The following is a 17,861-nucleotide window of genomic DNA, read 5'->3' as shown; positions in this document are numbered from 1 at the left end:
ATGACCCACATGTCAACTTAGATCCTCATTTCATCGAGATAATTCTTTTGATGCCCCCATTTGTCAACCTTTTTTGGTTTAGGGTCATATTCACGGAAAGGATGAATTTTGTACATCCCTCTAATTTTCACCCCTCTAAATCTTCCACTATTAAATTAAAGGAGACCTAAAATTGACTTTGGAATAATTTTGCGCCCTTTTCTTTTCCTCTAAAAAAAATTAAATCAAATAAAGTCTCCAACCAAAGAAAACCTACCTAAATAATATGTATTAAATTCAAAATTTATAAGAATATTTATTTGTCCTACTAATACCGGTATCTTATCAAAATTCCCTGTCTGTGTTACGTACGAGTACTATTATTATACTATCCTTCCTTCCTCTTGCAGAAAAACAATTGAAGACAATGAAGAGGCAATTAATTGGTGTTACACTGCATCAATTGCAGCCAACTGTCACTGTTGGACACTATAATCTCAGTTGCAACCAAACCACCAAACTTTTGCATTGATTTAGCCCCATAACCTGCTTCCCACCCGAGATCCTTGTTCTTGTGATGATAATATAATGTTGAGTAATTTTGAAGTTATTACATTTTGCAGAACAAGTAAAGCTCCATAATTTAATACTCTACCAGCCATATTAATAGAATTAAAAAGCCTGTCTCTCTTGAAGCTGGCCTGCTTGACAATAATGATTAAATCCACCCTCCCTATTCATACTTTGACTTACTTCAAGCAAAATAAACTAGTGTGTATAGCCATTAGAGCAGGCCACATTTGTAATTGTTAGGACTTAAGCATATCAGAAGACTTGAATCCACAAAATTGGTCCATATTAAGTGGGAAAGTCTCATGACTTAAATACCATATTAAAGACTTTTATCTACTTCATCTGTTTTAAAACGAATGTCGTTTAAAGATTTTACAAACATATACTAAGAAGTGCAATGATTAGAAGAATGAAAATGGATATTTTACCAAATTATCTTTGTTGACTATTGATTTGTTTTCCACTAAAGTAAAAGTCATCCTTTGAGAATAGTGAACATGCTACTAATTAGAGGGTACAATCGAAAGAAGTAGCTAATACTACATTGAAAATCGAAAATGACATTCATTTTCAAACAAATTATTTTTGTTAAAGTATTTAATATAGGATTCCTAACATATGTTTCATTGAATAAAGTCTTTCTAAAAACATAAAGACAACAAAATATGATAATTAACTTTTATATATAAATATTAGTAGTTTGATAACTCATAGTTGCAGAGTGGCTGTAGTACCTTGCTATTATCACTAAAATCTTAGAACTTTGATTATCTACGGTGAAGAAATTAACGCATTCGGTACATTCCCAGTCGTTGGATCAAGATCTGATAGTCCAAACTTTAAGTTCAGTATTTTTATTTTTAAAAAAAAAATTATGCGATAAAATTTAGTCGGCCAATCGCAATCTAACGATCAGGTTATGTCAAAATCGTGAATAAGTCAATTTCTTGCATGAAATTGAAGGCAATCTAATTTCAAAACTTAGGGTTGTATTAAATAATAGGCTTAATTGCACTTTTGACCTCTATCTTTTTAAAAGTTGCGATTTTGCCCCCTAACTAATTAAAATACAAAACAGCCCCCTATGTATTGGATCTTTGGCCCCCACGACCACTTTTGACTTAGTCTTCGCTGACGTGGCATTCACAATGGTCGACACGTGACACCTCATTTAAGGGATATGGGTGTCACGTCAGCGAAGACTAAGTCAAAAGTGGCCTTGGGGGCCAAAACTGCCAAAATCTCAACTTTTGAAAAGATAAGAGGCCAAAAGTGCAATTAAGCCTAAATACTACTATTAATAGTAATACCCAACACAATGGCATGTTAAAGAGACTCGTTTCACTGCACAATTAGAAAAACATTTATACTTCATGAATACACCACCCATCAACCAAACCCTTCTAATGCCTTTTTAAGTACCACAAATTCAAGATATAGTTCTCATCATGCATGCCATTGCCATGGATGTCTATGGCAAGAGAAGCCTCCTCACCTTAATGGACAAGGAAAAAACAGAACAACAAGAATCCCCCAACATTCATCTTCATGTCCAAATCCATTCTCACAGAGAAGCAAATGAACAAGACATTCAATTTAGTCCACCAAGACCTTCTACCACATTTCCACAATCACCATGGACACTTTCCTCTCTTCCACCTCCTTCCCCTTCATTACTCTACCATTGCATCGCCTCCCTCCACCGCCACGAAGGAAACATATACTCCATCGCAGTTTCCAAGGGTTTCATCTTTACAGGCTCCAACAGTAGCCGAATTCGTGTTTGGAAGCAGCCAGATTGCATGGACAAAGGGTATCTCAAATCAAACTCTGGCGAAATCCGCACCATTTTAGCTTATAACAACATGGTTTTCTCCTCACACAAAGATCACAAAATCAGAATATGGAACTTCAACGTTTCAGAAAACTTCAAATCCAAGAAAGTAGCTACACTTCCTAAAAGAAGCAAAAACTCTTTTCTAAACTTCAGCAGAACAAAAAACAACAACTCACACAATCACAAACACAAAGATTTAGTTTCTTGCATGGCTTATTACCATTCAGAAGGACTCTTATACACTGGCTCACACGACAGAACAGTCAAAGCTTGGAGAATCTCTGACAGAAATTGTGTTGACTCATTTCTTGCACATGAAGATCATGTAAACGCTATCTTAGTAAACCAAGACGATGGTTGTGTTTTCACATGTTCTTCTGATGGATCAGTGAAAATATGGAGAAGGGTCTACACAGAAAACTCACACACATTAACAATGACACTAAAGTTTCAACATTCACCAGTTAACACACTTGCATTGAGTTCTTCATTCAACCATTGTTTCCTCTATTCAGGAAGTTCAGATGGAATGATAAATTTTTGGGAGAAGGAAAGATTATGTTATAGGTTTAACCATGGAGGTTTTTTGCAGGGTCACCGTTTTGCGGTACTTTGTGTTGAAACGGTAGGGAACATGGTGTTTAGTGGATCAGAAGATACAACAATAAGAGTGTGGAGAAGAGAGGAAGATAGTTGTTATCATGAGTGTTTGATGGTTTTGGATGGACATAGAGGACCTGTTAGATGTTTGGCTGCTTGTCTTGAGATGGAGAAAGTTGTTGTAGGATTTTTGGTTTATAGTGCAAGTTTGGACCAAACATTTAAGGTTTGGAGGATTAAGGTTTTTTCGGAGGATGAGAATGTGTGTTTAGATGGTGATAATAATAAGTGTGATGGGAGAGTGAAGAAGATTAGGGAGTATGATATGAGTCCTGTTTTGTCACCTTCTTGGGTTGAGAAGAAACTTCAGGGTAGTAGTCCCTTTCACTAAAGGACTGTCTTTTGTAATATATATATATATATGTTCTTAATCTTATGATCGAATCCCATCAATCAAAATGGAACACATTTTCAATCTCACTCTTTTGAACAACCAGACCTGTCTTTTATTTATTTATTTTTCTTAATCCTAGGGTTCCTGAGAAAAAACTCTAGTAATTTAAAGTTGTAAGTAAGTAAAGTTTGATAAGGATTGTTTCAACTAAAATTCAAACTCAATTTGTTTTTAATTGAAATTTATTAATCACTTAATTGAAACATTTGATACTAAATTTAATTTTTAAATATTAATTGACTAAAATTAAAAGTATATATTGATTACTGATAGTAAAATGAAGCTGTAAAAAAAAAGTAAAATGAAGCCCATTAAATCACAACAGATGAGATTTGGATATAGTCATAGCCAATAGTCACATAGTAACGTGGCACTATAATAACGTAGGAGATCCAACCAAGACATGTTTGGTCGGTGTGTAACTAACTAACTGCAGCAGCATTAACGTAGGAGGAAACAAAGAAACAGACAAAGGTAGAAGCGTATCATTCATTTGCATAACAATGATCTCATCCTTAATGCTACCATCTGCTACAACATTAAGACCTTGTTGTAGTTGTAGCATCACTCCATCATCATCATCATCATCTTCACGAAGAATTGCTCTCTTTCATCTTCTCACCACTGGTGGTATTGGTAATCTCTCTACTTTTCACCACCTCATCCTCAAAGCCTTCATTCATGTATTTATCTATTTATGTTATGACTTTGACTTAGTTAGTTCTCTTCTGCTGCTGCTGCATTTGGTTATTAGCTCTACCACAATCCCAATTACTTGGTGGAAAAGGATCAGATTTGTTCCAAATAGCAGAGGCTAATGCTGCAGTAAATCTAGCCCAACCAGACCAAAACTTGTTTAACTGGGTCCAAAATGATAATAGAAGATTTCTACATGTTGTATACAAGGTTGGAGATTTGGACAAGACTATAAAGTATGTTCTACTTCTTCAATTTTAGAGATACTCTCTATTAGTATAAACAGCTTAGCTTAATTAAGCGCTTATAACATAAGCATTTATCATTTTAATTTCTTCATTATTTCTATAACAAAATTTAAAGTAAACACAAGTTATTTTCATATAAGCTGTTTCCATAAGCTCTTTCAAACAAACTCACTAGTGAAATTTCACAGATTCTACACTGAATGCCTTGGCATGAAGCTGTTAAGAAAACGTGATATACCAGAAGACAAATATTCAAATGCTTTTCTTGGATATGGGCCTGAAGATTCCAGTTTTACGGTTGAACTTACTTATAGTAAGTTGAAATCTTAATGCTACTTTTTTTTGGCAAAATCATTATGCATATCATGTATATGTTTACCGCTTACACAAAATTGTCTCTCATCATATTCATAATTGCTATTTCGCGTTGATTGCAGATTATGGAGTGGATAACTATGACATTGGAACTGGTTTTGGTCATTTCGGTATTATAGCTGAAGATGTAAGCTCTTCAAAAAGATAATAAAGCATTATTGTTTATCTTCAATGCAAAGCATATATCTGATTTCTACTATGCATTTTTGAATTCCCTTATTACGATGAACATTGAACGACGAGAATCAAAGACAGTAGATATTGATTTTTATGAAAGAAAAGATTAGACAATTAAGACTAGTTTGGTTTTATACTGTGACTTTGCAGGTTTCCAAGACAGTAGATATTGTAAAGGCGAAAGGGGGAAAGGTTACAAGAGAACCAGGGTCTGTCAAAGGTGGCTCTATAGTAACTGCTTCCGTTGAAGATCCTAGTGGTTATAGGTTTGAGCTTTTGGAGAGAAGACCTACCCGTGAACCCTTATGCAAAGTGATGCTTCGAGTAGGCGACCTTGATCGTGTCATAGCCTTCTATGAAAAAGTGAGTGTATTTAGTTAATGTAATTATTATGATGGTTCCTTTCTGCTTGCTTATATGTAAACACACTCGAGAGGCTAAATTTTTTTCTTGTCTTTGTTAATTTCAAAGGCTGTTGGCATGAAACTTCTCCACAAGATAGACAACCCTGAGGAAAAGGTAACAACTACTTGTGGTTATTAATCAGATGCATGGCTATCCGTGTCCCTGGCATTACTGTTTTGATTGATGTTTGTAATATATGCATAATAAAGATTATGATTGTTCTTTTGTCGTTGATTATGATTGCTTTTCAGTACACAGTAGCCAAGTTGGGATATGGTCCTGAAGCTAATGGTCCTGTTTTACAACTGACGTATAACTACGGCGTCACTAATTATGACAAAGGAAATGGCTATGCACAGGTAGATTCTATTCTTTTTCTATTTTCAGAAGAGGGTTTTTATATTTATTATATGGTCCTCCATGAATGTATAATGCATGTCGTTATAAGAATGTGGCTATTTTGTGTTTAAATAGATTGCTATAGGCACGGACGATGTCTATAAGACTGCAGAAGCAATCAAATCATGTGGAGGGAAGATTATCCGCGAACCTGGACCCTTACCTGGTATCAACACCAAGATCGTTGTTTGCTTGGACCCTGATGGTTGGAAATTGGTATGGAATTTTTCAATCTTTTCCTTATATTTGATGTAATATGTTCTTTGAAACCTTCCTACTGTGTTAACCTCTCTATGTCACTCATTGTTTATTTCACTGATTGACTTATTTATTACTTCTTGCAGGTATTTGTTGATAATGTTGATTTTCTGAAGGAACTAGAGTGACAATAGCATGGTTGTAGCTAGATCCTACACTTCTTCACTAAACTTATAGTAGGCTACTAGGCCAACAATTTTTTCAGAAAAATCTTATAACTATAAAAAGTCCCTCCAATCACTATATATGAGGGGGGAAGGGAAGAAAAATAAACATATATTTACAGCAATCACAATTTTATCCTTATTATTTTTTAGGATGTTACTTTGGCGCCGCAGTTCAACATGTAATGGATTCCCTCTAACCAGAACTGTTTGTCTTCATTACTTCCGCATTCAAATTCTATTGATCTATCCGCTGTTCTTATTCCAAAATATGCTCTCTTTTTTCCGTTGTCTTCCTTTTCCCTTCCGGGCCAAGCTGGGATATCACTGCACACTCCGGTGACTATATCTGCCATTTTATAGGCCATACCTTAACATTGCTTACAGTAACAAAATAAAATAAGTAAATTTTGCATACTGAAATTTGGCTTACATATCTTCTTTTTTGTGAATGTTCCTGCAATATGCTTGCTTTTCATTTTGGCTACTACCTGTAGTCATTGTGTTGAATAGATATTTCAAATAATTATATAATCGAGATATACATATAACTCATGTGTGTGATTTGTTAATGAATGTAGGAGTGTCTTCAATTAATTACCTGCAAATTTGAATTAATATTGAAAGAGACTTGCTTCCAGTGAAGAACTCCTGTTATGGACATTTAAAATAGTATGGTTACTTACATTAGAAGCGTAAACTGCTTTACACATTTGGTATTCATCTTCTTTTATTCTTCCATTTCAATGAAGCCATGTTACAAACATGGAAGTAGACGCTAGACATACCTTTTCTTGTACGTTTGAGAAGTACTCCTCCTCTAAAGACACAGTCCAGTGCTGTCAAGATGTTTGCTTCTTTGGCTACACCAATCTTCTCGTCAACAGTTGGAATCGTAGTAGCTCCAAGCCCTTTCTCCAGACGTGCCTTCAAAGTAGCAGCTCCTCGCAATGCTGCCATTTAGTTCATTATATTTTCTCTTATTTTGTGGTAGAATTTGTTTGACAGAATTAATAGAAATGAACTCAGATTGTAGGTTTTAGCTCGAACTTTCATACCATTACATTACTCATACTTAATTGTTCTTTCTTTTTATTCTCCTTTGAGCTTAACTAAATTTATATAGCCATTAAAACTGGTCTGGTGTTTGACTTTTACATTGGTTTCTGTAATATTCATTTTAGTTCTTATTTTGAGATTAAAATCAAATACACTACAAATTACAGGGACCAGTTTAAATATCAATAAATTTTGCAAAGACTAAAACAAAACAACAAGGACCAAAAGCAAAAATTGGTATACTTGCAGGGACTAAAAACAAAAAAATACAAGAATTAAAAGCAAAAATTGATATATTTGCAGAGACCAAAAACATAGTTAAACCTATCGAAATTCAAAAATAAATTAAACTGTTAGTAAACAAGGTTCAATTTTGTCTGAGATGAATAAATCGACTTTAGATTCCGATACCTGTGGCTGCTCCGGCTGTTAGAGTCATAATATCTCCATTGGTTTTTGCATTAATAGCAGAGTCAACTGCAGTTATGATTTGGTCCTGTTCAGCTCCCATATCTTCTGCAATCTCAATGCAGTGAGAGGCTACTAGAGCTGCTGCAGATGCAATTGCAGCAGAAGCCATGGTAGGGTTCTTTTGGTTGGGATTAGGCTTTTCGGATGATGCTATTGAAGCTGTGACTGCTGCAACAGCGGCAGCAACACCAACTACAGATACTGCGGCGTGCAACTGAGCGTTATGAGTCCTGATTTCCTGTTTTTTCCTCTCCTTCTGATCTTTCAACCACCTCCCCGTAGTCCTCCCTCTTATCAAGCTCCTGTAAAGCTGATGAGCGAAAATTTGCACAAAATATTAATGAAAATAGTTACAGATTGAGCAGTTATCTGATTATAATTGATGAATATAATCACAAGTTGAATGGAAGATACCCCATTTCTCAGCAAGTTTTGATTGGAAAGGAATTCTGGAGAAAGTGCTTGGTGAAGTAAAAATAATTCCTGCATATGAACGATTACTATGTTATTTCATTTATATATACTAAAGATTTAATTGCTGTGCGAAATTATTTCTTGTGCTTTATGATTATATTCATGAACCGTACAAGTTTAACATGAATAGTAAGTAAAGTAGGTACCTTTGTTTCGCTACTTTCTCTTGGCAAAATCTGACAACAATGTCCGTTAGATAGCTGCTAAACATAACTTGTATCAGAAGTTCAGAACCAATACATAAAAGCAACAGGAACACAAGACAAAATTAGGTGCCTCTTAATATTGAAGAATCCTAGGACTTCTATCTACAGTGTTTGTTTGCATGGTTTCCAATTTACATGCTGTGTTGCATTGCATTGTGAAAAGGATGTAGCTAAATTCTTAAACAAAATTTCAAAGAAAATTTTCTTACAGGATCTTCTTTTGAGGCAGTAAAACCCTTGGTATAAAACTGGTCAGAAGGGCATAAAAGTTGAACATCAATGCCGGTGGAGGTTGTAGAATTGGTGCTGTGCAGTGCTTTGGAGAGTTCCGTAGCAGAAAGACTCCATGATCTAGCAAGGAACTCCATAGATTCAGTTGGGGTATCAGGTGCGGCGCAAGATGATGCAGGCCTATCTACAGGAACATTCTCATCTATGTTCTCCAGTTGATGAACTGAGCATTTAGAGACTGAGTTCACTGTCATTGAAATTAATCACAGAATATGAGTTAAATATTTTCATGAGAATGAAACTTGAACATAAGAATTAAAAGTAGTTTGGTTTCATTTTTGTCATATTAAGTAGTCATGTTGAAATGGAAAACAACTTTCTCTATTTTACCAATTTTAACACTCACTTGTAAAGATGAATACCCTGAAGCTTCAATCACTCAAGAGAGCAATATGATGAGAGAACTTATGAGCAATAGTTAGATATTTAAACAGAAAATGTGCCGTTTGTATCGAAGTGCTTTATATTTGCCGATGTAGGTTGATCCAGCTGGTAATGAGTTGACTCATACCCAACAGAGATGTGGATTCAACTCCACCTGTCAATGTTATGATCTCGGTGGACAATCTCAAAGTACTTTTGTAAACGCTCTATGAGATATGAGGCCTGTCTGGCTCTGACAAACCTCCGAAATCAAATTCACTATTATTTTACCTGAACAAAAAAAAAAATAGTGTTTTTTATTTAGGATGATTAGAAACAAGATAAAAGAATCTTAGTGATGAACAAAAGGACCCAATTGAAAGGCCATTTATATTTGACTCCACTTTAGTTGTATCTTTTCATTTCCACCTCTCAGTGCTTTATGCATAAAGAGTTTAAAGACCTGTTTTTATGGCAGCGGAGTTCATCATTATAGGATTATTCTTTGTCACCATTATCATTTTTTAAAGTAGAATTTGGGGACCCATTTATGCACACGCTCTATTTCTTTAGTTTATTGTTTTACAGAAATATTTATAAACTTCTATATAAGTTTAACATATGTACATTTGTGCTTGCTAACTCAGCATTTTACCTTGCTTTAAGAAAAAACAACTCAACATTTTACCTCGCCATTGACAATGTCATTCTGCCCCACATGACTCTCCTTTTTTGTCGACTAAAGAAAATGACTGTTCTGGACAGGGCCTAGGCTCAATCCATAAGAAACTTGACATAACGCAAACAACCTAACCAAGGGTCAAAGCTTCTTCAACAAGTCAATAACGGCTAGCAAGGACAACGGCCGAAACAAAGGCGGGGACAAGGGCGAATGTTAAGGAGACGTAAAAACTGTTACGAATTCGGTCATTAAGCGCCCAATTCTTGGAAATCTCTTCAGTCCAACTATAAGAACCACATGAGATGGAGAGAAAGGTACACTTTCTATTCCACGTATCTCTTACTTCCGCTTCACTTACTTACATGGATGTTGGAGTGTTTGCAGGTACCATTCCATCAACATACTTGAAGCACTGCTCAACCGTCTTCCATGGAGCCAACTTCTCGATTCTTCAGATCAATGACAAAATGATTCTTTCCTTCTTTACTTCATTTTCTTTAATTTTGTTACTCTTCTTTTTGAAATATTTAATTTTGCTATTTGTTTGTTAGAGTGGGAAAGAATAATGCATACATGATTTTGGTTTATTTGACAGTGTATGAATGAATAATTGTTAGATTACCGCAATTTGTCATTTTAAGAGTTCACAGTCGGTTGGTGATCCTTTAGGAAAGGAGGTTTTAAATTGCATTATGACATGATTCTTGCTTGAGTTCATAAACAATTATGGAAAAGTAGGGCTGATGCAAGAAATGATTCTTTGGTGACACTATTGTCAAGTGGAATAAGGACCCTTGAAAACAAATTAGAGAGGTGGAAGATCCCTAAAAAATAGAGCTGGAAGATTTTTAAAATATAGAAAATGATACTGGTTTTTGAAGGTGGAAATTGGTCCATTAGATAGAGGACCATGTTTTCGACCTAAATTATGCAAGTAAATTAAAACGATAAAGTGGCCATTACCAACCATTACCTAATATGTAGCCACCAGTTCAAAGCATAAGCTCTAAGCCTACTCCTTCATTTCTCGACTGAAAATCTGAGTTCTTATAATTTTATGAAGAGAAAAAAAAAAAAAAAAAAAAAAAAAAAAAAAAAACCTACCCCAATCAGCATCTACTATTCTGGATTATTCAATATTTTCTTGCTATGAATTTCTTCCATTCTAACTACCACGAGAATGTTGATAGAAATTAGAATAACATCAAGTCTAAGTAGCTTTCCAACACCAAATTCAACAAAATGTTCGTTTCAAATATGAATCAGATTGGTTTGTGAATAAATTAGTTGGGGAACGGTTACAATCAAATTGAATGCTAGCAAACCTAACTGTACACGTGAAAAGACAAACAAATTTGTGTGCTAAATGCTTGAAAGAAAATCAAAAGGAAGTTAAATAATGTCTAATACAAAAAGAAGAATTATGGCTTCCCCTCATTCATGCATGTTTGACTCATCGCAATTTATAGAGAAAATATAAACCAGCCAGACTTTGTCTCACATTTTAAGGTCTACAACAGACGACCCTGAGTCTCTTATCCACCGGCATACCTCCTTCAAAATTGTTAAAACCTTTGAAGTTTCTCTCTCTCCAACTCTTAAAGTGGGACAAGCCATTACATTTGATAGGAAGGTGTCATGTGAAGGAAGTTAATCATGTCAGGAATCTTGGTTGTCAATATAATCTACAATTCCTCTGGTGAGGTGAGCGGCATGATATTTGCAACAGTGAACATAAAAAAGAAGCTCCAACCGACTCCTCCAAAATACTATACGAGAAACAAACAAAGGCGGTGGCTCAGCCAAATATTTTACAACTATGGTATAGAATTTTGACAGTCAAAATACAATGACAGGGAAAACCTGCTAATAATATAGCCGAGTCCAATTTCACACTCTGGATAAACGATTTTCTTACCTACTATTTGGTAGAAGATATTCGCCGTAAAGAAGGAATCCAGCTGCTTGAAATATGGGAGTTATTCCCAAATACACGACCTAGGTTTGAACTTCCTGTGGGCCTTTCAGGCTTGGAGACATTTTCTGCAGTCGATTTGGGCAAAGCGGATGAAGTGGATGGATCGTTGTTCACATTCTGCACAAATTTATCTCAATCAGTTGAATTTCTTCAGCCAAGTAAAAAAAAAAATCAAAACAAAATATCTATGATGGAACTAACAGCCCAAACATGACGACAGAAGTGAGGCCATCATGTCTTAGCAATTAATAGAGGACATAGAGGTAAAATTAAGAAATCCAATGGCAGTTGGAAGCAATCACTGTGACTTACATGTTTTCCGGTATGATTCTTGGCATTTAGATTCTTAAGATTGGATGGCTTAGGCTGCACACGCACATTTGGACGATCAAGATTGGTTAGCAGTTTTGTTACGGTAACTTGAGGTGAATTATTGATTCCTGAAAAGGAAATTAAGACATATGCATCATCGGGATCTGTAGACAGCATTAATCAACTATAATGCAAACTTAAGTCTATCTTAGTTGAACACCGGTACAGCAAAGCAAAACTTCCAACTTCCAACTTCCAAGTTAAAAATAATAATAATTACAACGAATTTGTTGGTAAATATCTGTCAATCTTGGCAACTATCTTAATTCTAGTGCAACAGAAGCTTATATTAAGTTTTCAGAAGTTTCATGAATAGTAGTAACCACATTGTATGAACATAAGAAGACTGAAGTTACCTGTATGTTTTTCCATAACCACTGGTTGTAGACTGCTAGGCACAGCACTAGGTACGGCATCCGAAGGCTGCAAATAGTCATTGATTCAAGTGAGGAAGAGAATAAAATCAGGAAAGTTTAATAATCGGGCTATCAGACAATCCATATGCATTCTAGTAAATGCAAGCTAGACAATAAAAAAAAATGTTTAGAGGTTCAAAATAAAATACTAACCGATGATTGCTTTTGTCTCCTTGTCTGTTGCGTCTGCTGATATTTTAGGATGGTCCAGTCGAATAAATTGTCATAGTCATATCCTGCTCATTAAATTCAGCCAAGTAAACTTCTTATTACATCAGGAGAGAAGATAAATACAACACAAGAGGCTACCAGAAACAACTTTGAAACCCTAAGATTGGTTACTAGTACATGATACAGCTAAATCATTTATTTCCAAGCAAAGACAAATGAAGAATAAATGAAATAATTCATAAAATTTCCAAAACATGAATTTATGGATATAGTTGTTCAAAAAAAATCATAAAATGTTAGATAGTTGTCTTTGTTCTCAAGACCACAGGTAGGTCTCATCTCAAACGTATACCTTTGTACTGTATGCAATATGTGCTTAAGTAGAGATACTCTGGCACAAAATTTGCATAACTAAAGGAGAAAGCAGAAAGGTTAAATACTTAGTGGAAGTCATTTATAATATCTCCTACATTTAACAGGCTAAAACAACCAACTAATAAGCAAATTATCATATCATCAAACAATGTGATATATATCCTATATGTCCAATTGACAGTAATTACTTAAAAACGAGTATAAGATAAAAAAAAAAAAAGCAGTCAATACCTTCACGAGTGAACAACTCACGAAACAGACGCTTTAAGAATCCATAATCTGGATCTTGATCAAATGTCAAGGAGCGACAATAATGAAAGTAAGACGCAAACTCCACGGGATATGATTCGCAAAGCTTCTGAGAACAAGGAATATGGGTTCATTAAACTTCTGTAACAAAAAACACTTCAATGATAAAACCTCTCAAGAGGAGGGGCAAACTAAAATTTGATAAATTCAGTAATAGCAATCCTTAAAAGCTCTTAATATTGTTTCGTCAATAGTTCAGGTATTCAAACTATGTTTGATATTAGAGTTGCCTCTTCTTGTTTTTGCATAATTCATTACCATTTCCTACCTTAGCATCAGCCAACACTCTTCCTTGTTCCCACTCTTAACACAAAAATAAGTAAAGGACTACTAGGGGAACTCTACCTTAATCAAAACCTAATCCAATTTTTACTGTAGGTCAAAGTATGAGGGCGAGAAGTAAAGGAAATTAAAATCTAGATTGGGGGTCAGGGGTTAATCATTTTATGGAATTGAAAATGTATACCTCTATGGAAGTTGATAACTTCTTCTCGCGAATCTTTTCATATTTTTCCTCTTTGGTGACAGCTTTCAGACCCTGCCAAGGAAGGCTAAAATGCAAAAAACCATACAGTCAAGCCCTAAATTTGCCTAAAAAGAATGTGCAATTGATACTCATATGCACCATTTTTTAAAATTCAAGATGTTAAGAAAATTACAACGAATAGGAAGAAACATACCTTCCTCTTAAGAAGTACATAAGGACATAGCCAATAGACTCCAAATCATCACGACGACCTTGCTCTGAATAAATTAAACCAAAATAGAGTGAAATTTGTGGGTTACAAGGTTAGCTGTAAAGAAGGAGAAGTTATTTCTACGTACCGATTCCTAAGTGAGTATTGCAACTTGCATATCGTGCCGTCCCTGTTAAACTTTTATTCTCTCTGCATAAGTTTATCAAGTTCAAAACATTAGGCAACATAAACTTGACTAGTTAAACAAGCAAAGCACAAGTAGCAGTGAGAATGAAACAATCAGAAGTGTTCGGAAAAGGAATTATTTGAGATTACACAGATTACAAGTTGGAAGACTCTCTATTGATTACAAGTTGGAAGACTCTCTATTGATAAACAGCAATGTACATTTAATTTACAAAAAAAATAAGGAGAGACCATTTCACAAAATACCCCCAATAAACTCCATTATAAGCAAAAATACCTACTTCCACTCTACATAAGGAGAGACCATTTCACAAAATACCCCCTCTAAACTCCATTATAAGTAAAAATACCTACTTCCACATGTATTATGGTCATCTCCTCACAACATTAAAGTATTAACGAAAGGGTATTTTTGTAATAGTAACATTAAAAGTGCATAGAATAGCTAAGTTTTGCTTATATTTGAGTCCATCAAATTTAGACACTTTTTTTGCTTATAACCGAGTGCACAGCAGTACATATCAAGGATGTCATAGGAAAATAGGCAATGATCGCCAGTTACAGAAGTTTTCGGTAATTATAAGATTTGAAATATAGAAAACTTGATTGAATACCTTCATTAACTGTTATCCGATAAAGAATAATTAATATCAACTTTCAATTTATCTTCTGTTTGGTATTATCTTCTTGTTTTTGGTTTTTTTTTTACTTCATGTGTGACATTAAAACAATCTGGTTTCATGTGGTCAAACCTCTAGAACTTTTGTAAATAGAAAAGTAAACAAATCAAGTATTTTTAGGACACAAGAAAACCTTATAACATGAAAAACATGATCCATAATAAAAGATTAGAAATATAATTAAAATTAAACAGAACAAAATATACCTATAAGGAATATGCTTGCTTGTTTTGGGGTCCCGATATCTTTTTCCTAGTCCGAAATCAATAATATAAACCTATAAATGTAACAAATAGCAGAGACAAAATGTAAGAATATGAAACATAAAAGGAATTATGGGACAGAAAAAGTATCAAAATAAGTTAGCCAATGAAGATAATGAATATAGATGATTTTACCTGACTTGATTTTCTCCTAATACCCATTAGGAAGTTATCTGGTTTGATATCTCTATGTAAAAAACCCTTGGAATGCATGTACTCTATTCTCGAAAGCTGTGGTCAAGTAAAATAAAACAGAAATAAACTGACATTAATGTGCTTTCGTTGAAAGCCCCCGTGGATAGGAATTGCCTACAAGAGGTAATTTTTAGATATAAAACTGCTACTATATTGATTGGCAACAAACATGATAGTTATTTCCAAAAGCCATATTTAAAATCATCAAGAACTAATTATGCCACTTGAAAAATAAAGCAAACAATCCATATATGAATCAGTGGTTACCATCTGGTCTGCTAACATCAAAACTGTTTTTAAAGTAAACTTGCTCCCGCAGAAGACAAAAAGGTCCTCCAGGCTACGTCCCAGAAGATCCATAACCAGAATATTATGATCTCCATCAGTACCGCACCATCTCATACTTGGAATACCACCTAAAATCCAAAGTGTAAGACGAATCAGAAAAAAACAAGTAACATAGCCTTTTTCATATGAGATCCAAAATACCCAAATGCTTCTTTTATAACTTACTTTCTCCTTGGAGAAGACTGTATAATTTGGCCTCATACAATAGTTGTGGATGCCTTGTTCTCTTCTTCTCCTACAAAATAATAAAATGGAGCAACTATGAATCAGCATTAGGACTTGTACAAAATAGTTATTGAGCAAATTGAATATGAAGGTGTGTCAAAAATAAAGGCCATAGCTTACACCTAGCATTCAAGCAAGTATATTTCTTTTAATTAAAAATTAACCAAAGTTTATACTTGTAGTTATGCATGCATATCCAAAAACCCATCCCTAATTCTCATGTTATCAAGCCACGTTCATTTCCTAAACAGGCAACCTTGGATCCTCTAACCCCTTTTAACCCTAATCAGTTGAGCTACCCAAACCAATCAAAGCGGATACATTGATCAAATCCAACTACAAAATGTCGATCTCATTAAGATAAATTCATGTATTCCTTGGATTACCGGAATTATACATAAATAATGAAATTTAAGCAAAATTTGTGATGATGATGATATGATAAAGAGAGATGAGAAATGAAAGAAAAAGAAACAAACCATTTTGACGGCAACGACCTCAGAGGTATCCATATCTGAGGCTGCAAAAAGAAAGAAAATAATCAGCATATGAATATGAATATGAATATTGAATAGAAGAATAGAAATGAATAAATTACCTATATAAATTTCACCAAATGAACCGCTACCGATTTTGCGACCAATCTTAAACTTTCCGCCAACGACCCACTCCATGTTGGCGGATGATTGATACGTTACGGCGGCGATGAACGGAATAGAAAATGAAAAGGAGGGTTTGGTAGACACAAAGATAGAATTGAATTGAATTGAAATGAAATGAAATGAAGAAAGAAGAAGAGAGATTATAAAAGGTAAGGTTAAAATAGGAAATAGATATAATAAATCGTTGTTCAAAGCAAAAAGTCGGTTGGTGCTGACCTGTACTAGCTCGTGTTACCTAACACAACACAAATGTCTCAACTCGTTTCCGAACCGAGTAAATGTGGATATTGAAAAACACGGTTGGATAAACATAATCTGACTCAGCAGAATAATATTTCAGTTTTTTAACATTCCTTTAAGTTGAAATTGAATTCATACAATAAAGAGAAATTACCTTATGTTTTGCATGATACTCTTTTTATCAATAATTATAATTATAATGATTGGTTGCTATCATACATACAGTAGAACTTTAGTGATATGGATTTTTGGATAAAATACAGCTGCCACGTTTTGCTTCTCAAGGAGTATCCAATTGGATAAGGTTGTCATTCACACCCAAAGAAAGACTTCTGTACTGTTGTTTTATCACAGGTCAAGAGTTTTTATGGAAGGTATCCTTTTTTTGGATTCTTAACAACAATAAATATATCACATTTCATTAACATGGTATTCGGTCACTTTGAAGTGTATTCTATTCTTTTGTGATTTTGCCTTTTTTAGTGTGTGTGATGTTTGATTTTCTATTTATTGGTTGACAAATCGATTTCAATTGTTCATTTGAGAAACAATTCGGTTATCAACGTTGTACATTATTTGTCATAATATATCTAACGGTTGCTTATCAACATTTGTCATTCAAAACAATTTTTTTAAATTCTCTGATTTTACAGGGGAAAGAGACCATTTTAATTAAAAGTTTCACCAATAAATAAAATTTGATTAAGAATTGTTCCATCAAATAATCAATCTTTAGACAATTTATTATTTGATGGAACTAATAACTACTTTTTTTTTTTTTTTGTTGAAGGAGAAACTGTTAACCACTTGAATCCAATTGATTGATTAATCTTATTTATCTATGAATTTGAACGAATCTTTTTTTACTAAACCTTTATTTTCATATAAAGGGTCCTGATAGTCTCAAGTTTTGTGTAAGTATAGTCTAAGAATTGTTTAGTTTAACGAATTTAGATTATTCAAACAATTCGTCATTTGTTGAAACTTATTAACATTTAAACTCAATTATCTACTTTAACGAATATTTTCTAA

The 17,861-nt window shown here is 34.2% G+C and overlaps 3 protein-coding genes across 6 annotated transcripts; 1 reads left to right on the top strand and 2 right to left on the bottom strand.

Annotated features, from left to right (window-relative positions):
- The first annotated feature begins 1,944 nt into the window (after window positions 1–1,944).
- Window positions 1,945–6,371, top strand: LOC25490126 (lactoylglutathione lyase GLX1). 2 transcript variants are annotated; one of them, XM_024778570.2, is made up of 10 exons: window positions 1,945–3,364; window positions 3,886–4,079; window positions 4,198–4,375; window positions 4,576–4,700; window positions 4,825–4,889; window positions 5,090–5,302; window positions 5,411–5,458; window positions 5,596–5,703; window positions 5,819–5,959; window positions 6,088–6,371. In XM_024778570.2, the coding sequence occupies exons 1-10, from the start codon at window positions 2,001–2,003 to the stop codon at window positions 6,127–6,129; spliced, it is 2,478 nt and encodes an 825-aa protein (XP_024634338.1). In that variant the 5' UTR covers window positions 1,945–2,000; the 3' UTR covers window positions 6,130–6,371. The 2 variants fall into 2 exon arrangements, with proteins under 2 accessions (XP_024634338.1, XP_024634337.1); XM_024778569.2 differs by lacking the exon at window positions 1,945–3,364 and having other exon boundaries at window positions 3,847–4,079; window positions 4,165–4,375.
- Window positions 6,144–9,283, bottom strand: LOC25490125 (VAN3-binding protein). 2 transcript variants are annotated; one of them, XM_024778568.2, is made up of 9 exons: window positions 9,013–9,283; window positions 8,585–8,853; window positions 8,316–8,372; window positions 8,110–8,178; window positions 7,636–8,005; window positions 6,954–7,118; window positions 6,767–6,816; window positions 6,599–6,656; window positions 6,144–6,514 (listed from the first exon to the last, which is right to left on the bottom strand). In XM_024778568.2, coding segments are annotated over exons 1-9 (1,239 nt in total). In that variant the 5' UTR covers window positions 9,014–9,283; the 3' UTR covers window positions 6,144–6,314. The 2 variants fall into 2 exon arrangements, with proteins under 2 accessions (XP_024634336.1, XP_013462019.2); XM_013606565.3 differs by having other exon boundaries at window positions 8,316–8,369; window positions 9,013–9,280.
- A 1,661-nt stretch (window positions 9,284–10,944) lies between these two features.
- Window positions 10,945–16,836, bottom strand: LOC25490124 (casein kinase I). Of its 2 annotated transcripts, none has more exons than XM_013606564.3 (15): window positions 16,526–16,836; window positions 16,407–16,447; window positions 15,868–15,937; window positions 15,622–15,770; window positions 15,295–15,390; window positions 15,103–15,173; window positions 14,158–14,219; window positions 14,013–14,076; window positions 13,799–13,883; window positions 13,255–13,378; window positions 12,631–12,713; window positions 12,418–12,484; window positions 12,002–12,129; window positions 11,630–11,806; window positions 10,945–11,480 (listed from the first exon to the last, which is right to left on the bottom strand). In XM_013606564.3, exons 1-14 carry the CDS (start codon window positions 16,599–16,601, stop codon window positions 11,633–11,635), a joined length of 1,290 nt encoding a protein of 429 aa, XP_013462018.1. In that variant the 5' UTR covers window positions 16,602–16,836; the 3' UTR covers window positions 10,945–11,480; window positions 11,630–11,632. The 2 variants fall into 2 exon arrangements, with proteins under 2 accessions (XP_013462018.1, XP_013462017.1); XM_013606563.3 differs by having other exon boundaries at window positions 13,255–13,381; window positions 16,526–16,834.
- Window positions 16,837–17,861: the final 1,025 nt, after the last annotated feature.

Source organism: Medicago truncatula, chromosome 3, assembly GCF_003473485.1.
Source record: "Medicago truncatula cultivar Jemalong A17 chromosome 3, MtrunA17r5.0-ANR, whole genome shotgun sequence".
Lineage (NCBI taxonomy): Eukaryota > Viridiplantae > Streptophyta > Magnoliopsida > Fabales > Fabaceae > Medicago > Medicago truncatula.
This window is presented reverse-complemented; position numbering and strand designations above follow the sequence as displayed.